The sequence below is a fragment of the Panulirus ornatus genome, chromosome 8, assembly GCF_036320965.1.
Source record: "Panulirus ornatus isolate Po-2019 chromosome 8, ASM3632096v1, whole genome shotgun sequence".
NCBI classification, from domain to species: Eukaryota; Metazoa; Arthropoda; class Malacostraca; order Decapoda; family Palinuridae; genus Panulirus; species Panulirus ornatus.
In genome coordinates, this window is record NC_092231.1 from 32,319,513 (window position 1) to 32,345,344 (window position 25,832).

General features: G+C 39.7%; 1 protein-coding gene across 2 annotated transcripts in view; it reads left to right on the plus strand.

Annotated features, from left to right (window-relative positions):
- The window catches only part of LOC139749889 (uncharacterized), a 550,483-nt gene that overhangs the window by 429,845 nt on the left and 94,806 nt on the right, over window positions 1-25,832 (plus strand). For both annotated transcript variants that reach the window (XM_071664274.1, XM_071664273.1), the window contains one exon: window positions 750-983. In XM_071664274.1, coding sequence (XP_071520375.1) covers window positions 750-983 — 234 coding nt within the window. The remainder of the gene's footprint in view (window positions 1-749; window positions 984-25,832) is intronic.

The following is a 25,832-nucleotide window of genomic DNA, read 5'->3' on the forward strand; positions in this document are numbered from 1 at the left end:
TAATAATCTTGCTCTTATTCACATTTACTCTCGGCTTTCTTGTTTCACACACTTTACCAAACTCAGTCACCAGCTTCTGCAGTTTCTCACCTGAATCATCCACCAGTGCTGTATCATCAGCGAACAACAACTGACTCACTTTCCAAGCCCTCTCATCCACGACAGACTGCATACTTGCCCCTCTTTCCAAAACTCTTGCATTCACCTCCCTAACAACCCCATCCATAAACAAATTAAACAACCATGGAGACGTCATGCACCCCTGCTGCAAACCAACATTCACTGAGAACCAATCACTTTCCTCTCTTCCTACACGTACACAAGCCTTACATCCTCGATAAAAACTTTTCACTGTTTCTAACAACTTGCCTCCCACACCATATATTCTTAATACTTTCCACAGAGCATCTCTATCAACTCTATCATGTGCCTTCTCCAGATCCATAAATGCTACATATAAATCCATTTGCTTTTCTAAGTATTTCTCACATACATTTTTCAAAGCAAACACCTTATCCACACATCCTCTACCACTTGTGTAACCACACTGATCTTCCCCAATCTGATGCACATTAAAACCAACCTGAATGTTTTATTCATCCTTGATGTAGTGTACATTTGAATGATTACCATCAAAAATGTATTTGATTCATCTCCCCCATTTACCGCTTTTATTCCTCTTCACATAAACATCTGAATGATTTTATTTACATATACATATTGCCCATATATGTAAACATTTCTTTCAGGCTGGTGTAAGTGGTATCAAGTCCAACCCTCACAGTTTCTGCAAGACCTCACAAATGGACCTGCACCAACATCTTCACAATCATCAACATTTAGAGAGAGAGGCTGAAAGCCTGAAGGGTGTTGGTGCAGGGTGTGGAGGGGGTCAAGCGAGATTTCTTCTTCGTGAAGGTGATTGTGATCTCAGTTGTTGTGCTGAAGAGGATGAGGAGCCCAGCTCAAGTGATAGATACACGGTAAATATTGATTACTTCCAATAAAATCCTTTGAGTTCAGTTGAATTTGAACTTTCACAGCTGAATTGATATAGATCTCATTTTGATAGTAAACTTTTTATATCAACACTAATAGGTATGATGACTTTAAGTCTACTCAAGTTTAACTGTAGGAGAATACTGAGGTATGCCTTTAATGAAAAACTTAGACTCTGAAATCATCTTACATTTTACAGTAGAAAAATTGATTAGTAGTGGATCTGCATCTAAGTTAAGTTTTCTATGGATAGTCTTCAAAAGGAAAAGCAGTGTGAGTTAAAAAAGATTTACAAAGTAAGATTGTAAGAGAGACATGGTGCCGTGGTAGCACTTTGCACTCTCAACTCAAGATGAATAGATTCAGTCCCAGATAGAGGTAGGGTTAGAAGGTAGTACAAGGAGGTTTGGTTGTTTTGCTGCTTAAGAGAAAGTTAAACATATTAGCTAATTTTGTAAGGCTGTGGGATCTTAGATTGGGAAATATTTAGAAGAGAAGTGAATTATTGATATTTTTTGTACATGTTTGCTCTTTCTACTTTTGGAAAGATAGCACCTGTAATGGACAAAAAATACGGCCTTATTCACCTACATCCATTCTCTAGCTGTCCTGTATAATGCACTGAAACCACATCCCCTTATTTACAACCAAGACCCACAGACCTTTCCTTATTTTCCCCTGACTGTTTCAAGTGCCTCAGATTCGCCCATTGAGAGTACATCATTCCCTGTATACCACATCACTCCAACTTGCTCTGTCCCTTATACATCTCACACCCTCCTGCATATTCAAACCCTGACTCCTCCAAAGCTTCTTTCACTCCATCCATCCTCCTCCTCCTTGGTGTCCCCTTATCCTTGTATCCTCCATTTTTGACATGTTTACCCCCTTAGTCATCTTCTCATTCATCCTTTCAGCATGTCCAAACCATTTCAGGGCACCCTTTTCTGCTCTTCCATCCATATTCCTGTTACCACCACACCACTCTCTTACCCTATCATTTCTCATTCAATCAATCCTCCTTGCACACTACTCAAGGTTGAAAATAAACATATTCCTCGAATTACAAAGAGAACTTGCTATATTTTGGAACCATCATGGATGAATAGGAGAATAGAGGGACTAATTTGCCAAAAGAAGAAAACATGTAAAAAATTCAGATCAGTGGGAACCAATGAAAATCATGAGGAATTAATCGAAATCCAAAGAAAAATCCAAAGACTGTGTAAGAAGGTCATAAGACAGAGTAAACATGAGGAAGAAAAATGAATTTCCTTGAAAGTTAAGAGTAATCTTAAGGAATTCTTCAAATATATAAGACAAAGAAAGAGAGTAAAAGAAGGAATTGAACCTTTATGAAATGAACATGACACTGCCTCTGACAACAAGGAAATGGCTACCATACTAAATCATTCCTTTCACTCTGTATTCACAATTGAAGAAACATCTTGAATACCGCAACCAGTGAAAATGTTTTAAGGATCCGATGAAGTAGAGTTGAAGTTAGAGAAACAAAGAGCTCTGGAGTACTTAAATACCTGAACCAATTAAATCCTAACAGATCCAACAGCCCAGATAACTTAGCTCCAAGATTTTTAAAAGACGTCAGGAGACACCTGGTATACCCCACAACAAAAATATTCAGCAGATCTCTCGGATGGTCAGATCTCAACTGAATGGAAACTAGCAAATGTTACTCCTCCATAAAGAAGGAGGCAAAAAGTGTGCCTTGAACTACTGCCCAATTAACCTTATGTCGGTGTTAGGTACAACGATGAAAAAAATAATACGAGATGAAATTGTTACATTTCTAGATCACAAAATTATATCAGACAACCAGCATGGTTTCTGCAATAGTAGATCCTGCTTGACAAATTTGCTGGAATTCTTTAATGTTATTCATCAGAATTGGAATGAAAAGTACCATCTGATGTAGTATATTTAGATTTCCAAAAGGCTTTCGATAAAGTACCTCGCAAGATACTTTTCCATAAACTCAAAGGAAACTGAGTCGGTGAAGAACTCATCATATATCAGACTGGCTTACCGGAAGAAAGCAGTGTGTAGTAGTAAACAGTGAAGCCTCAGATTACCTAGACATAATGAGTGGTGTGTCACAGGGGTCAGTCCTATGCCCAGTTCTTTTCATAGTATACATTAATGACCTAGAACTTGACCTTTTATCTAAGATCTCCAAATTTGCTGTTGATATTGATTTAGGAGGTAGAGGCGGAACTGCAAAATGATTAAAAAAAAATCTTAACTTACTAGCAGAGGGGTCAGACAGATGGCAAATTAAAAAGTTATGCACTTTGGAGATAAGATTATACATTATGACAGCAGACTATTCAGAAACTCTCTAAGTAAGATAAATGAAGAAAAGGACCTTGGAGTTGTCATAAGCAACTATCTGAAGTACACTAAACAATGTCAAACAGCAAGTAAAAAAGGCAACCAAATGTTAGGTTTCATAGCCAGGAATATTTGTTTATGGATGGGGTTGTTAGGGAGGTGAATGCAAGAGTTTTGGAAAGAGGGGCAAGTATGAAGTCTGTTGGGGATGAGAGAGCTTGGGAAGTGAGTCAGTTGTTGTTCGCTGATGATACAGCGCTGGTGGCTGATTCATGTGAGAAACTGCAGAAGCTGGTGACTGAGTTTGGTAAAGTGTGTGAAAGAAGAAAGTTAAGAGTAAATGTGAATAAGAGCAAGGTTATTAGGTACAGTAGGGTTGAGGGTCAAGTCAATTGGGAGGTGAGTTTGAATGGAGAAAAACTGGAGGAAGTGAAGTGTTTTAGATATCTGGGAGTGGATCTGGCAGCGGATGGAACCATGGAAGCGGAAGTGGATCATAGGGTGGGGGAGGGGGCGAAAATTCTGGGGGCCTTGAAGAATGTGTGGAAGTTGAGAACATTATCTTGGAAAGCAAAAATGGGTATGTTTGAAGGAATAGTGGTTCCAACAATGTTGTATGGTTGCGAGGCGTGGGCTATGGATAGAGTTGTGCGCAGGAGGATGGATGTGCTGGAAATGAGATGTTTGAGGACAATGTGTGGTGTGAGGTGGTTTGATCGAATAAGTAACGTAAGGGTAAGAGAGATGTGTGGAAATAAAAAGAGCGTGGTTGAGAGAGCAGAAGAGGGTGTTTTGAAGTGGTTTGGGCACATGGAGAGGATGAGTGAGGAAAGATTGACCAAGAGGATATATGTGTCGGAGGTGGAGGGAACAAGGAGAAGAGGGAGACCAAATTGGAGGTGGAAAGATGGAGTGAAAAAGATTTTGTGTGATTGGGGCCTGAACATGCAGGAGGGTGAAAGGAGGGCAAGGAATAGAGTGAATTGGAGCGATGTGGTATACCGGGGTTGACGTGCTGTCAGTGGATTGAATCAAGGCATGTGAAGCGTCTGGGGTAAGCCATGGAAAGCTGTGTAGGTATGTATATTTGCGTGTGTGGACGTATGTATATACATGTGTATGGGGGGGGGTTGGGCCACTTCTTTCGTCTGTTTCCTTGCGCTACCTCGCAAACGTGGGAGACAGCGACAAAGTATAATAATAATAATAAATAATTCTGAATGAAGGTCATGATTTACTTTATCAAACTTCTTTAGAATTTTGAACACTTGGATTAAGTCACCACAAAGTCTTCATCTTTTAAGGAATAAGAGATCCGATTGTTTTAGCATTTCTTTGTATGCCAGATCTCTAAGGGATGGGATCAATTTTGTCGTGCATTTTTGTACTTGCCCTAATTTTTCCTCATGCTTTTATAATTTGGGGACCAAAACTGGACTGTATGTTCAAGGTGTGGTCTTACTAGAAAATCATAAAGTGAGATTTTTTTTTTTTTTTTTTTTTTGCTTTGTCGCTGTCTCCCGCGTTTGCGAGGTAGCGCAAGGAAACAGACGAAAGAAATGGCCCAACCCCCCCCCATACACATGTATATACATACGTCCACACACGCAAATATACATACCTACACAACTTTCCATGGTTTACCCCAGATGCTTCACATGCCTTGATTCAATCCACTGACAGCACGTCAATCCCGGTATACCACATCGCTCCAATTCACTCTATTCCTTGCCCTCCTTTCACCCTCCTGCATGTTCAGGCCCCAATCACACAAAATCTTTTTCACTCCATCTTTCCACCTCCAATTTGGTCTCCCTCTTCTCCTTGTTCCCTCCACCTCCGACACATATATTCTCTTGGTCAATCTTTCCTCACTCATTCTCTCCATGTGCCCGAACCATTTCAAAACACCCTCTTCTGCTGTCTCAACCACGCTCTTTTTATTTCCACACATCTCTCTTACCCTTACGTTACTTATTCGATCAAACCACCTCACACCACACATTGTCCTCAAACATCTCATTTCCAGCACATCCATCCTCCTGCGCACAACTCTATCCATAGCCCACGCCTCGCAACCATACAACATTGTTGGAACCACTATTCCTTCAAACATACCCATTTTTGCTTTCCAAGATAATGTTCTCAACTTCCACACATTCTTCAAGGCCCCCAGAATTTTCGCCCCCTCCCCCACCCTATGATCCACTTCCGCTTCCATGGTTCCATCCGCTGCCAGATCCACTCCCAGATATCTAAAACACTTCACTTCCTCCAGTTTTTCTCCATTCAAACTCACCTCCCAATTGACTTGACCCTCAACCCTACTGTACCTAATAACCTTGCTCTTATTCACATTTACTCTTAACTTTCTTCTTTCACACACTTTACCAAACTCAGTCACCAGCTTCTGCAGTTTCTCACATGAATCAGCCACCAGCGCTGTATCATCAGCGAACAACAACTGACTCACTTCCCAAGCTCTCTCATCCCCAACAGACTTCATACTTGCCCCTCTTTCCAAAACTCTTGCATTTACCTCCCTAACAACCCCATCCATAAACAAATTAAACAACCATGGAGACATCACACACCCCTGCCACAAACCTACATTCACTGAGAACCAATCACTTTCCTCTCTTCCTACACGTACACATGCCTTACATCCTCGATAAAAACTTTTCACTGCTTCTAACAACTTTCCTCCCACACCATTCATTCAGAAATACAGAAAAATACAGTTACCAGGGCAAATGGAATAAAACTCAAAGCTACAAGATGCAGTTCGAACATGGAAAAAGCTTCTTTTCCTAGAGGTGTGTTGAGCACTAGAATAAGTTTCCATCAGACATAGTGAATCCTAAGACTATAGATATCTTCAGAATTCATTTAAACAAATAAATTCAGGTATACTCTGAGAAAAGTGCCAGATATAAACGTATAAACGGTAGCAGTAACAGGGACACTAGAAGGCTAGCATGCAGCAGTGGGGAGTTGGTGATAGCTTAAAAAACTGTTGAGTGGAATTACATTTTCTTGTCAAGTTTAACACTCTCTCTCTCTCTCTCTCTCTCTCTCTCTCTCTCTCTCTCTCTCTCTCTCTCTCTCTCTCTCTCTCTCTCTCTCTCTCTCATGTAAACTAAACAATACCTTCCCTCTTATTTGTCCATCTCTTATCTGCCATCTTTTTCAGCTCTTACCATTTTCTTGATCTTATTATTCAATATTTTCTGGACTCCTTTTGTGGGGTTACTGCATCTTTCAATCAACCTCTTAAGGCAGAGTCTAGGAACAACTAAAGTGCCAACAACAGCGACAAAATCATACACTTAACCCCCCCCCCCCCTTCCATGCTTGGAGATGTGTTCTTAGAAAAATATGTGTCCAACAAATCCACTCTCTTTTATACCTAATTGCTTCTCCTGTCCTAGGAAGATAGCTTCAGGAGAAACAGACATTGGTCTCACTTGCACATCAATTTTTTAGCTGTATTGTATGATGTACTAAAACCAGCACTTACCATCCAAAGTCAAGCCCCATTGCATGGCTTACCTTGACTTTTTCATATGTCATGGTTCAGCCCATTGATAACAGGTTGCTCCTTCCCATGCACCATATCAATGTAATTCATTCTTTCCCATGCAGGCCTCTCACTCTCTTGAATATTTTGGTCCCAGTACCTCAAAACCTCCTCCACACCATCCTTCCATCTCCTCAGTAATTGCCTGTTTGTAATTACCTATTCGTGTATTATGAGCAGTGTCCCATCTCTTGAATTTTCTGTCACCAAGTAGCCTTCTAAACCTTTGTAAACTGCTATCATTGATTAGTTTATTCCAACCATCCACTTCCCTACCATTAACACTAAACGAGTGCTTCTTAACATACTTTCCAACAATCTTTCTGCCCAGCTTTTCATTATGGCCTCTTATTACTCTGATGTATTTTTTGAAGAATTGTTCCCAGTCATTATCATCCAGCTCATTGGAAATTTTAAGGCTGTTCTCAGGTCCTCCCTCTCTCTCCTCTCCTCCATGGTGGATATCTTTGTAGCCCTAAGCCTTTCATTGTAGTTCAATTTTCCTAATTCATATACCATCTTAGGTGCTTTTCTCTGTACTCTTTCGATCAGATCTTTGAGCATTTATAGGTGTGGTGACCAGACTTGTGAGGCATAAAAATGAATGAAATGAATGATTTCATGAACATGTCCTTGTCTATATATTTGAATGCAACTCTTATATTTGCCAGCAGACAGTTTGACTCTTTCACGGTCCTTCTAAAGTGTAGCTAAGGTAATATGTTAGGAACAATATTGACTCTTAGATGTTGTTCACATGCAAATCCTGTAATTTATTTCCCTCCATGCAATGTACATCAAAACCCTTTTTCACTCTGTCCCATCCTTATCCTCCTCTTGCGTGTACTTGGATTGAATCTTATCATCCATTTATCTGCTCAACTTTGGGTTTGTCCAGGTTCCTGTATGTGGATTGATGCAATCATCATCATTTTCTATTTCATTCTTGATCTTGGCAGTCCACAAACATGTTTAGATATGATTCTGATCCATCGGTCAAGTCATTTATATCCACCAAGAATAACAGTTGGCCCGAGACTGGTCTTGAGGTCTGTGGCACACCACTTAACCCCAGGCCACTTCAAGGTTAAAACCTTTACCTATGCTGTTTGCTCCCTTACAATAAGTTAGTCCTCCATCCAGTGAAGGAGCCCACCCCTTCTTCTTTCCTGTAGATCTTGCTTTTTTATCAGCCTTTGATGAGGAGCCATGTCAAAGGCTTCCTGACAGTCCAAGAACCCATGCTTATCTTTGATCTGAGGTGGAATACACTCTGTCAAAGAAGTCTAGAAAAATGTTTGTGCATGACCTTCCCCTGAAACAACGTTGTCTCCCAATAAGAAAGTTTCACCTTTGCAAGCAGCCATTCATTTGCTCTCTGATTACCTTTTCCAGTGTTTTACAAACCACACTTGCTAGTGAGACTGGCCTGTAGTTTAGTGTAGTTTCTTTGATTCCTTTTCTTGAAAATAAGTACCACATTATGTTGTCTTCCACATCTTTGGAATAACACCCTCCACTAATGACTTATTGAAAGACATTTCTGATGATCTAGCCTGTGCCACCACACATTCTTTCAACATGAATAGGGAGACTTCATCATGATCATAAGTCATATATGTATCAAGTTGTTTTGATAGTGTGAACATGTCACCTCTGTTAATTAATACACTTTCCAAGAATGCATCCCCTTCCCACCTTGTTACAGTGTCTGCAAATATTCCTTGACCCCCTACATTTCCAAAGGTGATGTCACTTACATTTTAGTATTTTTTATCTCTCCTTTGGATTCTATTACCATCTGTAGATGTCCATGTATGGAATTGGCAAGATTTCTGAAATATTTTAGGTGAATGTTTTGGGTCCATAGGGTTTTGATCTCCTGAAAGAGGCAAGGCATTGATGAGGTGTTTCAGGAAGCAAGCTTGCCTATCATCTGGTTTCAGGAATTCTCCATGGGGTTAAGGTCTTTGGAGTTATCAGGCCGCTACAGCAGTTGAATATTTTTCTCAGATAACACTAGTCAACTAAATCTGAACTTTTTTCTGTCCCACAGACTAAAATAGGTTGACCTTATGGTATTGTTTATGCTGAATTCAAATCTGTGTTTAGAATTTTTCTATCTGGCATTATTTTTAAGTGACAGAGCAATTAGATTTTACTATAAGTTTATATTACTCATTCATAAATAAGGCTGGTATTAACCTAAAAACTTACCTCAAAAATGTAGAAGTGTATGATTTTCGGCTATATTTGTTCTTAGGAACACCGCTCCTTAGCGTCTAGCTGTAATCTACCAACAGAGAATGGCTCCATTTTCTTTAGTACCACTTTTCCATGTCCAAAATGTGGGTGAAATCTTTCACCATGTTCATCATTGACTGTCTGAAGATTTTCTGGGAAAAGTGTGAGTGCAAGTCCAAAAAGTGAATTTTTGACTCATATTGCACCCCAGAGCCTTATATGAAGTCAATAGATTATTTGCATTACATTCTCAAATGACATCCATGCAGTATTTTCAACTTCATTTAGCTCTTCATCGAAATTTTCATCTTGAAGCAGTTCCCTGATCTGTGATCTTACAAAAATACCCTCCTTGATTTTTGCATCACTGATTCTGGGGAATTGATTCCTCACATATTTGAATCCATGGCCAGTTTTGTCATACCTTTGACAAAGTTCTTCATCAGCCCAAGCTTAATGTGCAAAGGAGGCTGATAAATTTTCTCAGGATCAGCAAGAGGAAGATTGATGACATTCTTCTTCCATGAAGTCAGTGATGTTCGTTTTGGCTACACTTTGTTTACATAATAGATTTTCTTGTCCCGGCTGTCCCACTCATAGAAGAAGCAACACAACTTTACATAACCAAGTTGCGTTCCGAGTACAAGTGCCAAAACCTTTAGGTCACCACATACATTCCACTTCAAGTTCCCATACTTAATTTTTTCCAAAAGAAGCTTCATGTTATCATATGATTCTTTTATGTTACCTGTATGAGCCAGGGGAACAGAGGGGAACTTATTTCTGTCTTTGAGTAGAACCATTTTCAAGCTTACATTTGATGAGTCAATAAACAAGTGCCACTCGTCTGTGTTATATATTTGTGGCCAAGGGCCTCCGTAACAGAACAAACGTCATTGCAAAACACTAAACCATCTACAAGAGAGAAAAATTCTTTGAAAATGACATGGTGATCACAATAAAAACAAACTTCAATTTCATTTTGGAGAAGATCCCGCTCTTTAACCTGGAACCCAAAAGTTTGGCATGCTTCTTTGAGAAATTTAAATCGTGAACAAGATCATTAAGATCTTTACCCTGCTAGTGTGCTTCATTTGAAGAACAGCTTGCTTCAAATGTTAAAAGCATATTGTCCTCTGCTTGGTCTACTTTCTGATCACCAGACTAATCATCACTTAGTGTCATGTTTCTTGGTGGCTGTGTGAGATACTAGATTTTGGTGTTACACCATTTATATTTTTCAGGCAGAAGTAGCAATCTAAAGCATGATCTTTGGATCCTTTCCTAACCAAAGATATGGCAAAAGGCATATGGCATAAACTTTTTGCCCATGCTGTGAGGAGCCTGACACATGTGACACAACAAATACGGCGGGGGCCCAACTTTTTTCTTGGTCACCCACTTTACAACCAAAGTATTGCTTATAGCATTTTTTAATGAGGGGTGAGAAAGAATATTTTTGCAATATGAATGTCAGTTCACCACAGATGTAGCAGAAAGAATTTGGACTATTTACACAATTTCTCAGCTTTATAATAGTGGATGGGTTATCAGCACAGCACTTGAATACACAAAAGCAGTCTGTCAACAGATTTGAAAGAACATTGTTTGCACATTGAGTTCTAGCCTGCAACTGACAGAGAATTGTTACTCAGGATTGGGCACTGTATGAATGTCCCAACATTTCCAGTCATGTTTTTGCAGGCCCCTGGTGACTCATTTATCTAGGTCTCTGCTTTCAAAAATAAGCCATTGCAATTCAGAAACAATGAAAATAGCTGTGTTTGTTAAACTTTTTGTTTCAGATGCTCTGTAGAGCACTAATACATATAATACGTGAGTATACCAGAACAAAGAACCTATGGGTGATAAAAAAATTCTGAAAACATTTTTGGATTCAGTGTGCAAAAATACATAAGAGATATTTTTCCCATGGGTCTAAATCTTTGTTGACCAGTGTAACCAGTTCATTACCTTTCTAGCCTCATGGCTGAGTGTGTTGTCCTGCATAAAAAGGAAGCACCTTGATATACAGCTCTCCATTCATTGTACTATTTTTGAATAAGAAATACAACCCTCCTATGTCCATTACACCACTATAGCAACCCCAGATCATCACACTGTCTGGGTGTTTCAATGTCTCCATTGGGAAACGAGAGTCATACACTATGGTTGATACCCTCTGTCCTCCTTCCCCTTTTCTGCCTTGTTCCACAGTTGCTCACTCCAGCCTTTGTGTTTCATGGCAACTGCAAGTTGTTTGCATTTTAATACCTTCATATGCAGGAAAAAATTTGAAATTCCTTTTCCAGGTAATGTTAATGATTCTTATGGAGATGCTTCCTGGAAGTTTTGGATTGCTTTTCTTGAGTTTGCCAGCAGAGATTTGGGATTACTTCAATACTTTTCATTTGAAGAGGTTATTAGTAGATTTAGAAGTCTTCTTTAGGTAACCAGGAATAGGTTTTGGTGGAGGGATGACCTTTTCAGGGAGGTCACTAGTGCTGGCAAGCAGCCATCTGATCGTGAATTCTGAGTGCCCACTGCACCTAGATATCTTTTGTACCCTTATTTTCTTGCTTCCAGGCAAGAATTCGGACTGTCTCCTCCCTCTCCTAGTAAGGTAAGAGCCACCTACCATCTTGAAGCACAGATGGAAGAAATACAGCATACAGATGCAAAATTCTCAAAATGAAGTGGCAGCCAGGTGGAGTAAAGAAAGAACGTACTTCTCTAAAGATAGCGTCAGGCACACTGAGGTGGGTTGCTGTGCTCACACTGTTAGAAACACTAGTCTAAGTGACCAGCTGTATTATACTTTCACCCTTCGAATGTCATATGCTTGTCCTCACAATAAGTATAAGTCATTTATCGCCTTTGAAAATATAGGAGGACAGACAAGGTCTCTTTCTCCACAGTGAAAAAATTTGTAAACCTATCATTCAGCTCTTCACATAATCAGTCAAACTCAAGGCTTCCTCCCTCTGAGTCCCTTATCCTGATTATTTGCTCTTTTACTGAGCATTTGCTCCTGATGAACTTATGTAAGGTTTTGGGCTATCTTCTGTTTTTTCCAAAATGATTTTGTTTCAAAATCTCTGCACCTCCCTCCTTACTTTACAGTATTCATTCTTTGCACTCATGTATCTTTCATATGCTGGCTGGTAGCAGTGTCTGTTATATCTCCTCTATAGTACATCCCTAAGCTCTTTGCTTTATGACATTTTTCAAGAATCATATCTCTTCATTTTGATTTTCCTTCCCTATTGGCAATCAGAAGTACATATGTTCTGATCTGCTCTGTCGAGATGTCGCAGATCCTTCTATATCAGTGATCTGTACTTTCCTTACAGAACTCCTTTTCCCAATCAATACTCTCAAAGAACATGTTACCAGGACTGTACTTCCTCATTGGGTCCTGTGCCCACTCTGATCTTCCTTTCCTCCACCTCTACATAATCAAAAACAAGCACTACGTGATCACTCTTTCCAATAGGAGCATCATACTACATATGTTTCATTTCCATGTGATAATGTGGAAAAACAAGATCAAGTATAGATCATGTATCATCTCAGTTCTTGTATGATCTGTTACATGTTGATGCAGGAAGTTCTGTATACTTTCAAGGAACTTGTTTCCATTATTCAGCATCTGTGTGGTAGTTTAAGTTCTTTCAATTTGTTTCCCTGTGATTGAAATCCCCCTTATCAGTACTCTACCATCTCTTAGGACAAGGTTTCTCCCCTTTGTGACACAGTCAATCTTTGCTCATCCTCTCCATGTGTCCAAACCATATCAGCACGTCCAGACTGCACTTACTACTACTCTTCTTTCTTTGGCTATAGTTCCAATCACAAACAACCCACTTCACTCCACATATCAGCTTCAGGTATTTCATTTCAAATGCATCCACCCTCCTCTTAGCATTCAGGACCAGCACTTATATCCATACAGCACCATGATTCAGGACTACTTTACCCTCAGGCATTCTCATCTTTGTAGAAACATGCATTGACCTCAAATTCCATGTGCCTTTCAACTTCTTCCATGGTGTCTGCCATTGTCATGGTGCGACATGGCAGCACTTCGCTTTAAGATCATGATATTTTGGAACTCATTTTGAATTCCCAGCAGATACATGATTCCACATTTTATCTATAGGTGCAACTTACACCCTAACATTAGAACTGGAAAAGATACCATGCAAAACAGTCACACATAAATCATCAAAGAAATTGTAATGGCATCATTATAGCAGAAAGCTAGATTTGCATAGCAACTATTATTAAGAACTTTATGGTTAACCTATTGACTGCAGTAGCCCTATATATTACTTATACCCCTTATTTGGGACTTGAAAAAAAGGAAAAAATGATTTTTATTTTGCCATGCCATATGAGTAATTTTTGCTAAAACACATTATGGTACATTATGGTAGATATGTAAGCACAAGTGTGATGAGGCTCAAAGACGAATACTTTTTTAGGCCAGTCAAGGCCATCACCATGGCTGACTGCCAGCTATACAGTGTATCCCTCACCATATGACACAGTATGTATGGACAAACTTTGCTACAGTCTTACAGTTTCTGTACACTCATGTGTGTATGCAATATCTACACAGTTACTGTATTTCTCTTATAGCAAATGATTTATGTTTTGGCATGTATCATGTATGTTCATATATTTACATATTTCTTTTCATACTATTTGCCATTTCCCGCATTAGCAAGGTAACCTTAAGAACAGAGGACTGGGCCTTTGAGGGAATATCCTTTGAAGGAATATCCTTTTCTGTTCCTTCTTTTGGAAGATTAAAAAAAAAACGAGAGGGGAGGATTTCCAGCCATCCGCTCCCTCCCCTTTTAGTCACCTTCTATGACACACAGGGAATACGTGGGAAGTATTCTTTCTCCCCTATCCCCAGGGAGTCCCCAAGGAGTCCAACATGTGTGCAAGTCATTGGGCTTACTAAACCTAAAGGTGAAATTTACATATTTACTCCATAATATTCAGTTTCAGTAATTGCTTTTCATATGGGTGCGTCTCGAAACATGAATCCTGAGACACATTGTTCCTCATCACAATTGATTTCTGTCTCTTTTCTAGTACATATTATGAAAATCATGTATGTAGTCTTTTTCCATAGTGCAAAACACAAAAATTTCATCTTGAATGGTGTCAGTGAACTTAGCCTACTGCTTGGAGATGTTGGATATGTTTCCTTCACAAAATCATAATGCTGTTTTTAATCAATCACCATCATATCCACTAAATCACTATCAAAATACAGGTTGAACCTCTTTCATTGCTAGACCACAGAAAACACTGGAAAACAGAAATTGACCCCTAAGGGAACCACCTATGTAAACATATTCCTGACCCCTAGTTTTGCCAGCTCATTCCACATACATATTGTTGTGTTATCAAAGGTAGAACAAAGCATTATATAGGAAATAATATTATATTTTTTATTTTGCTTTGTCGCAGTCTCTCGCGTTAGCGAGGTAGCGCAAGGAAACACACGAAAGAATGGCAAAACCCACCCACATACACATGAATATACATACTCGTCCACACACGCAAATATACATACCTATACATCTCAATGTATACATATATATACACACTCAGGCACATACATATATACACATGTACATAATTTATACTGTCTGCCTTTATTCATTCCCATCGCCACCCCACCACACATGAAATAACAACCAACTCCCCCTGCATGTGCACGAGATAGCACTAGGAAAAGACACCAAAGGCCACATTCGTTCACACTCAGTCTCTAGCTGTCATATATAATGCACTGAAACCACAGCTCCCCTTCCACATCCAGGCCCCACAGAACTTTTCATGGTTTGCCCCAGACGCTTCACACGCCCTGGTTCAATCCATTGACAGCACGTCGACCCCAGTATACCACATCATTCCAATTTACTCAATTCCTTGCATGCCTTTCACCCTCCTGCATGTTCAGGCCCCAGTCACTCAAAATCTTTTTCACTCCATCTTTCCACCTCCAATTTGGTCTCCCACTTCTCCTCATTCCCTCCACCTCTGACACATATATCCTTTTGGTCAATCTTTCCTCACTCATTCTCCTCATGTGACCAAACCATTTCAAAACACCCTCTTCTGCTCTCTCACCCACACTCTTTTTATTACCACACATCTCTGTTACCCTTTCATTACTTACTCGATCGAACCACCTCACACCACATATTGTCCTCAAACATCTCATTTCCAGCACATCCACCCTCCTCCGCACAACTCTATCTATAGCCCAAGCCTCGCAACCATATAACATTGTTGGAACCACTATTCCTTCAAACATACCCATTTTTGCTTTCTGAGATAATGTTCTCGACTTCCACACATTCTTCAATGCTCCCAGAACTTTCACCCCCTCCCCACCCTATGATTCACTTCCGCTTCCATTGGTTCCATCCGCTGCCAAATCCACTCCCAGATATCTAAATCACTTCACTTCCTCCAGTTTTTCTCCATTCAAACTTACCTCCCAATTGACTTGTCCCTCAACCATACTTTACCTAATAACCTTGCTCTTATTCACATTTACTCTCAGCTTTCTTCTTTCACACACTTTACCAAACTCAGTCACCAGCTTCTGCAGTTTCTTACATGAATCAGCCACCAGCGCTGTATCATCAGCAGACAACAACTGACTCACTTCCCAAGCTCTCTCATCCACAACAGACTGCATAATTGCCATTCTTTCCAAAACTCTTGCATTCACCTCCCTAACAACCCCATCTGTAAACAAATTAAACAACCATGGAGACATCATACACCCCTGCCGCAAACCAACATTCACTGAGAGCCAGTCACTTTCCTCTCTTCCTACACGTACACATGCCCTACATCCTCGATAAAAACTTTTCACTGCTTCTAACAACCTGCCTCCCACACCATATACTCTTAATACCTTCCACAGAACATCTCTATCAGCTCTATCATATGCCTTCTCCAGATCCATAAATGCTACATACAAATCCATTTGCTTTTCTAAGTATTTCTCACATACATTCTTCAAAGCAAACACCTGATCCACACATTCTCTGCTACTTCTGAAACCACACTGCTCTTCCCCAAAGGACATAAGGGGAGTGGGGGAGGAATGGGATGTATTTAAGGAAGCATTGATGGCTTGTGCAAAAGATGTTTGTGGCATGAGAAGCGTGGGAGGTGGGCAGATTAGAAAGGGTAGTGAGTGGTGGGATGAAGAAGTAAGATTATTAGTGAAAGAGAAGAGAGAGGCATTTGGACGAGTTTTGCAGGGAAATAATGCAAATGACTTGGAGATGTATAAAAGAAAGAGGCAGGAGGTCAAGAGAAAGGTGCAAGAGGTGAAAAAGAGGCCAAATGAGAGTTGGGGTGAGAGAGTATCATTAAATTTTAGGGAGAATAAAAAGATGTTTAGGAAGGAGGTAAATGAAGTGCGTAAGACAAGGGAACAAATGGGAACATCAGTGAAGGGGGCTAATGGGGAGGTGATAACAAGTAGTGGTGTTGTGAGAAGGAGATGGAGTGAGTATTTTGAAGGTTTGTTGAACGTGTTTGATGATAGAGTGGCAGATATAGGGTGTTTTGGTCGATGTGGTGTGCAAAGTGAGAGGGTTAGGGAGAATGATTTGGTGAAGAGAAAAGAGGTAGTAAAAGCTTTGCGGAAGATGAAAACCGGCAAGGCAGCAGGTTTGGATGTTATTGCAGTGGAATCTATTAAGAGAGGGGGTGACTGTATTGTTGACTGGTTGTTAAGGTTATTTAATGTATGTATGACTCATGGTGAGGTGCCTGAGAATGGGAGGAATGCTTGCATAGTGCCATTGTACAAAGGCAAAGGGGATAAAAGTGAGTGCTCAAATTACAGAGATATAAGTTTGTTGAGTATTCCTGGGAAATTATATGGGAGGGTATTGATTGAGAGGGTGAAGGCATGTACAGAGGAAATAATACATCCATTAAATCTTTCAAACAAGGTTTTTATTGTTACATCAATTTACATCAGAAGTATCCCCAGATGGAGACTCCTTAGTATCTTGGGTTTTGCATGGCATACATTGCCATACAGGGTGTATTCATTAGCATAATACACTTGTTCTGGGGCTAAGTTTTCCTTTGCCATAAACTTTGCAAATTCATCCTCAGACTTTGCCGCAGCTTTGTGACGAGTAGTTAATGTAAGGAACAACCATAGGTTGGTAGCTGCCTTTATTCGACTCTTGTTATTATTGTTTTTATTGTTATCGTCAAGGCAGCCAGCCCCAGCCATACAGTTGCCTCGCACTTTCTCTTTCACCCTGTACATATTGCTGTTGGTTGTTTGATAGAGAATTGGAGTTTTTATCGATTCTTGTAATACGACCTTACACTACAGGCTTCCGTGTCAGCACTATGCTTTTCTCCTTGCACACTATGTACTTAAATTCCATATCTCTACTTAAACTTATGTAACCATCCTTTTTGAATATTCACAGTCATAGTCTAGCTTTAGTTCTCTATGAAAAACTTTGGCCTGCTCGATAAGCATCTCAGAAATTCATACATGTTCATTATGTTGGATCTTAAACCACTTTACAAATGCACTGTCTAATTCTGTACTTGTGGCACCTTTCAAAGTTTTCTGAACCTTTAAACTTCTTTGGCTTTCATGTTCAGCAAAAAAAAATGAATATAAAAAATTAACAGGACTATTGATTAGCTCACCTGCAATGTAAACAGATTTTGGCATTTTAGCGCTGCTAACAATGCCACCCTGGTGGCAGATCCACAAACTAATGCCAGCAGATTCAAATGTGCTGGACCATGGGAGTTATCGGACCACAGAGCACCAGATTAGAGAGGTACACCCTGTGCTATAAGAAATAGTCCAGCTCCTTCAAATTCAGGGTGATAGACAAACATCTTTTAAACCTGAATTACCTCTGTCAAAAACAAAATTGTGTTGGGGTGAAGTTGCTCACAAGGCAAATGGAAGTGACAGAGTACTTCCCCACCTCACACTTAGACTAGGATCATCTTCACCCTCACAGCTGTCAATATCATGCTTCTCTTCCTCCTACTTTTGTTCTTCCACATCTTTGTGAAATCTTTGTTCACTTCCCTTTGAAATGTTTGAATCATGTGTATCTAATTAGTCTGTGTAATAGTAATAGGTTTACTCATATCACTCACACAAGGCAGAGTTGTTATACAGTATGCTTTGGCATTGTGATGGTTACTAACCACTAAAGCAGAAAAATGTATATACTAATGTATAGAAATACTCTCTGAATTCTGAAGTGAATTCTGAATAAATAACATCCTTACAGCAGCAAGCGGACTTTTTAAAAATGAGATTCCACATTTGGGATATTCGCAGTCAACTTCCAGAGATGAATTGTCTCAAATATGGGATATCCATAGTCAGTGGGTTAAAGATACAGTTTCTCTTGATTTTTCTTATTTTTGATGAAACTGTTATTTTTCTCATTATTCATGTATATAATGTTCTATCTGTGTAAATGATATGTAGATATGTAAATAATGCGTATAAGATAAGAAAATAAGTCCTTGTTCACTATTTCCCTACACTAGTAAGCTAGTGCCAGAAATAGACAAAGAACTGCCTCAGTTGCTCACATCCACTCCTTAGCTGTCATGCATAATGCATTAACCAGAGCTCCCTATCCTCACATCGGCCTCATAGACCTTTCCATTGTTTTCCTCTGATCGCTTCATGCACCCTGATTCAGCCCATTGATAGCATGTCACACACAGATATACCACATTGCTCCAGTTTGGTTTGACCTGTGCAAGCTTCACACCCTCCTTAATGTTCAGGTTTCATATTGATATGTATGCTATTTAAAAAAAATGCATAAATGATATGTATGGGATGAGTGAAATCATGCCTGTTATAAACCACGACATGTAATGTGTATAATTGTACTTACATAAATAATGAGGATCCATACCTTCAGTTTGAGCCCTCTCTCATCCATCCATCACATTCCCACACCCATATAAGCAATGTACAATACTGTTTGGGTATTTTTTCCATAATACAAGATACCTGTATATTCTATAAGGTGAAAAATTTTCTTTCAATGCTCATGAGGCATTTAGCTTTACACAAATTATGTACAGTGAAAAAATTAATGCACTGTGGACCATAGCACTGTATGTCACCATATGTCTCACTTTAGCCTACATGGTTCCATTTACTACCACATGCATTGCCAGATGCCTAAACCCATTCACTATGGGGGCATTGCTACAGCAACACCTACGGTAACTTATGTTGATTGTGGGCTGCAGCTACAGCAGCATGTTAAATTTCACACCTGAGGTATTTTCATGTATCAAAATGGTGATAGCACTGAGATATGACAACACATGAAACTGATGCCAGACAATAAACCAGTGGTTTTGGGTACATGGACCAGTGACCCTCAAAATATCAGAGGAGAGAGTATGATATTCAGTCACTGCTAGACCATCTTTTTCCCCTGCTGGCCAGTCTGGATCCTGATGCATAGATACTGTAAGAATTGTTGATATACTGGATGAGATAGACTCTGATGAACTCAGTGAGCTAGGAAATAAGGAGAGACAACAAAGAGTGAAGCAACTGACAGTGACGGCTCAGAAGTTGATGATCCAGATACTGCATCTAGACAATGAAAATAGATGGGAAGGAATAGCCAAATGGCTGTCCACATGATATAAAGAAATTAAATATATACACACATATATGTAATGAGGAAAATTTTGAAATCAAACTAAGATTTCATTGAATGAAAGTAAAAAAAATTGCTTATCATTGCAGGTCCCCTGGGAGTTATCAGAAGGAAACAGTGTACAATACTTATGAAATAGTTATAGCCTTTCCCTTTATTTTTTGAGTCAAATTTACATTTTCTCAATGGAATTCATTATTCTATGGAATACAAAAATATGAGACAGACAATAAGAACTTGCACAAGTAAAGTAGGTAGAAGATAATGTTGTCTGAAATAATTTTACCTGAAAGATCTCTTCATTGTTTGAATAGGTATCATCAGTAACATGCATTCACCAAAAGCAGATATTCTGTCAGAGTGATGTGTGCTGATGCACACACTAAAGAACCCAAGGAAGATACTGAAACATTGTTTTTTTTCATACTCAGAAATAAGTACTCTTTTAATATCCTTTGTCAAAATACGAAACATATACCTTTTTTGTTTTGTTGAAATCCCTCTGCCCACAGGAGTATATTTATATCCACAGCAGGTCCCTGTGAATGGGTTAAGCACTCCACACTCCCATATTCTCCCCATTCAAGCTTATACTTGATCTGTCTTGTTATTTACTCTTCCATTACCTTACTTTTGCTCACATTTATTGTCAGTTTTTCTTTCACATGTTCTCTCAGACTCAGTCACTGACTTCTGGGATTTTTCTTATGAGTCTGCTACCAGGTCTGCGTCATTTGCACACAGCAGCAAATTTACCACCCTTGCCCCACTCTCCCCCATTACTCCATTATACAACAGACATACCCTTCACTCTCAAGACCCTCACATTTGTGTTCTTGACCACACAGTTTATGAATAGATTAATCAGCCACTGTGACGTTAAACATCTTTTTGCAAACCCACCTTTAGGATACACTCATCCTCTAACCTTCCTGCTTGCACACATACCTTACTCTTCTGGTAAAAATTTCTCACTGAATTTAGTAGCTTTATTTATTCCATATATATATTTAGTACCTTTTACAAGGACTTTTTGTGTCAGCCTATCATGCTATTTAACCAAATCCATAAATGACACTTACAGTGTACTCTCTTTCTCCAAGTATTTTTCACACAAATTCTTCAGAATAAACAAATGGCCCACACATCCTCAACTTCTCTTGAAATCACGTTGATTTTCCCCAATCAAATAATTTGTGCATGCTACCATCCTTTTAGTCACCACTCTCTCATGCATCTTACAGACATCTCTCTGCAATTCAAATATTCATTTTTGTGTTTTTTGCCTATATATATAAAGCCTTATATAGAACATGCATTCTGCCAGTCCTCAGGACCTCACCTTGGGCCATATGATTGCCAGAAAGTCTCCTTTTCCCCTAAGAAACTTAAGTGTAATCCCCACAATGCACCTTATGCAAGGCTTTTATTGTCTCCTCTATTTTCAGTATACCATTCACCATAACAGTTCCTCCATGTGCCACTTTGTCTCAAACACACCACATCCACTACTCCATCATCTGGCATATTCATCAGTCTTTCAAAATGCTCTCTCTATCTCTTGTTTTCCCCCCTCTTTGTTTGTTACCATTTTCACATCTGCTCTTCTCACTCTTGCTGTTGTTTGTCTCGTGTACTCCACACACTATTCACCTCTTTCCAGAACATTTTTTCATTCTAAAGTTCTTTTATAGTTTCTCACTTTATCTCCTATGTGTCATCTGTTTCATCTGTTAAACCTTCCTCTTGATCCTCTGCCACTTTTTTTCTTGTATTCCTGCCAATCACTTTCACATCCATACACCTCTCTTGTCATCTTTAGATAGTGATTTAACTCTCATCCCACCAATCACTACTCTTTCCCATATGTCCACATCCTACCCTTACTTGTAAGCACCATATATTTGGAGGACCTACAGCTCATTAACCCTGCTATGTACACATGGTGAAAATAGTATCGTACCACTTTTTGTGTAAAATATCATGGACAAAGAATTTTGAGAAATGCCTATTGGTCTGGCATCACATTGGTAATCCTTCTTTCATGATACTATAATATATGGATTGCTCACCATTTCCTCTCCTTTGCCAAAATAGATATTTTATTGATTTCATATTTGAGTGGAAATTATTACAAAATAAAGTAGGGTTACCTTGATTATTATGAAATTTGTCTCACATTTATGTTTAACAAACCCTATTACGACAACATGATTCTTATGATCATCTTGAAATTCATCAGACCCATCCAGGAGGATACTTTTTTACTAAGTGTACAAGTGAATGTGGGGTGGGGGAGTAGAAGGTGAAGGGACTCCAGAGTAAAATATACATTGGATAATGAATTTGAATGTGCCAGATTTTAGGAGTGCTAGCTTCCCAGGTTCTCATTGAATGCAAGGAGGGTTGTCATACTATACAAATAGGTAATTACTAAATCAGTAGTCGATTACCTTTGACCAGGCTGTATCTCTGGGATACAGTCTTGTCAAAGAACTTTTCACTCCAAAGGAATCCACATTTCCCTGTTACTGGAAATAGCCCAGATCTGGCCATAGGAGCCTTTGGAACAAGATCGTTGGTAAGACCAGGACTCTTAGAAAAGGGTTCATAGATAAATTTAGATAAAGAGAGAATTCTCAATTAATATGGGTAAAACTGAAAGTTGATGGAGAGAGATGGGTGGTTATTGGTGCATATGTACCTGGGCATGAGAAGAAAGATCATGAGAGGCAAGTGTTTTGGGAGCAGCTGAATGAGTGTGTTAGTGGTTTTGATGCACGAGACCGGGTTATAGTGATGGGTGATTTGAATGCAAAGGTGAGTAATGTGGCAGTTGAGGGAATAATTGGTATACATGGGGTGTTCAGTGTTGTAAATGGAAATGGTGAAGAGCTTGTAGATTTATGTGTTGAAAAAGGACTGGTGATTGGGAATACCTGGTTTAAAAAGCGAGATATACATAAGTATACGTATGTAAGTAGGAGAGATGGCCAGAGAGTGTTATTGGATTACGTGTTAATTGACAGGCGCGCGAAAGAGAGACTTTTGGATGTGAATGTGCTGAGAGGTGCAACTGGAGGGATGTCTGATCATTATCTTGTGGAGGCTAAGGTGAAGATTTGTATGGGTTTTCAGAAAAGAAGAGTGAATGTTGGGGTGAAGAGGGTGGTGAGAGTAAGTGAGCTTGGGAAGGAGACTTGTGTGAGGAAGTACCAGGAGAGACTGAGTACAGAATGGAAAATGGTGAGAACAATGGAAGTAAGGGGAGTGGGGGAGGAATGGGATGTATTTAGGGAATCAGTGATGGATTGCGCAAAAGATGCTTGTGGCATGAGAAGAGTGGGAGGTGGGTTGATTAGAAAGGGTAGTGAGTGGTGGGATGAAGAAGTAAGATTATTAGTGAAAGAGAAGAGAGAGGCATTTGGACGATTTTTGCAGGGAAAAAATGCAATTGAGTGGGAGATGTATAAAAGAAAGAGACAGGAGGTCAAGAGAAAGGTGCAAGAGGTGAAAAAGAGGGCAAATGAGAGTTGGGGTGAGAGAGTATCATTAGATTTTAGGAGGAATAAAAAGATGTTCTGGAAGGAGGTAAATAAAGTGCGTAAGACAAGGGAGCAAATGGGAACTTCAGTGAAGGGCGCAAATGGGGAGGTGATAACAGGTAGTGGTGATGTGAGAAGGAGATGGAGTGAGTGTTTTGAAGGTTTGTTGAATGTGTTTGATGATAGAGTGGCAGATATAGGGTGTTTTGGTCGAGGTGGTGTGCAAAGTGAGAGGGTTAGGGAAAATGATTTAGTAAACAGAGAAGAGGTAGTAAAAGCTTTGCGGAAGATGAAAGCCGGCAAGGCAGCAGGTTTGGATGGTATTGCAGTGGAATTTATTAAAAAAGGGGGTGACTGTATTGTTGACTGGTTGGTAAGGTTATTTAATGTATGTATGACTCATGGTGAGGTGCCTGAGGATTGGCAGAGTGCATGCATAGTGCCATTGTACAAAGGCAAAGGGGATAAGAGTGAGTGCTCAAATTACAGAGGTATAAGTTTGTTGAGTATTCCTGGTAAATTATATGGGAGGGTATTGATTGAGAGGGTGAAGGCATGTACAGAGCATCAGATTGGGGAAGAGCAGTGTGGTTTCAGAAGTGGTAGAGGATGTGTGGATCAGGTGTTTGCTTTGAAGAATGTATGTGAGAAATACTTAGAAAAGCAAATGGATTTGTATGTAGCATTTATGGATCTGGAGAGGGCATATGATAGAGTTGATAGAGATGCTCTGTGGAAGGTATTAAGAATATATGGTGTGGGAGGCAAGTTGTTAGAAGCAGTGAAAAGTTTTTATCGAGGATGTAAGGCATGTGTACGTGTAGGAAGAGAGGAAAGTGATTGGTTCTCAGTGAATGTAGGTTTGTGGCAGGGGTGTGTGATGTCTCCATGGTTGTTTAATTTGTTTATGGATGGGGTTGTTAGGGAAGTGAATGCAAGAGTTTTGGAAAGAGGGGCAAGTATGAAGTCTGTTGGGGATGAGAGAGCTTGGGAAGTGAGTCAGTTGTTGTTCGCTGATGATACAGCGCTGGTGGCTGATTCATGTGAGAAACTGCAGAAGCTGGTGACTGAGTTTGGTAAAGTGTGTGAAAGAAGAAAGTTAAGAGTAAATGTGAATAAGAGCAAGGTTATTAGGTACAGTAGGGTTGAGGGTCAAGTCAATTGGGAGGTAAGTTTGAATGGAGAAAAACTAGAGGAAGTAAAGTGTTTTAGATATCTGGGAGTGGATTTGGCAGCGGATGGAACCATGGAAGTGGATCATAGGGTGGGGGAGGGAGCAAAAATTCTGGGAGCCTTGAAGAATGTGTGGAAGTCGAGAACATTATCTCGGAAAGCAAAAATGGGTATGTTTGAAGGAATAGTGGTTCCAACAATGTTGTATGGTTGCGAGGTGTGGGCTATGGATAGAGTTGTGCGCAGGAGGATGGATGTGCTGGAAATGAGATGTTTGAGGACAATGTGTTGTGTGAGGTGGTTTGATCGAGTAAGTAACGTAAGGGTAAGAGAGATGTGTGGAAATAAAAAGAGCATGGTTGAGAGAGCAGAAGAGGGTGTTTTGAAATGGTTTGGGCACATGGAGAGGATGAGTGAGGAAAGATTGACCAAGAGGATATATGTGTCGGAGGTGGAGGGAATGAGGAGAAGTGGGAGACCAAATTGGAGGTGGAAAGATGGAGTGAAAAAGATTTTGTGTTATCGGGGCCTGAACATGCAGGAGGGTGAAAGGAGGGCAAGGAATAGAGTGAATTGGATCGATGTGGTATACCGGGGTTGACATGCTGTCAGTGGATTGAATCAGGGCATGTGAAGCGTCTGGGGTAAACCATGGAAAGCTGTGTAGGTATGTATATTTGTGTGTGTGGACGTATGTATATACATGTGTATGGGGGTGGGTTGGGCCATTTCTTTCGTCTGTTTCCTTGCGCTGCCTCGCAAACGCGGGAGACAGCGGCAAAAAAAAAGAAAAAAAAAGAGAGAATTGATTGATAAGACTGAAATAATGTCTGAATATTTGTATAACCCCAGTCTTGGAGACCCCCTAAAATTTTGAGAGCTTAAATATTTAAGGGGTAATGCAATTTTTTGGGGCTTTAAGTTGCCAATTTTTCCTCCCTAAACATAAGGGCTGTAATTATAAAGTTTCAAATAAAAACACTGAGCAGATTGAACATCAAACTAAGGCAGATTAAGATCACATTTTTGTTCATTCTTGATCACATTTTCCTGGGTTAGTGAGGTAGCAGAAAGAACAAAGAAAGGTTTCATCTGCTTACATCTGTTCTCTAGACAGCACAACCATAGCCCCTTCTCAACCAGGCCTTACAGACCTTTCCATGATTTACACTAACTGCTTCACACACC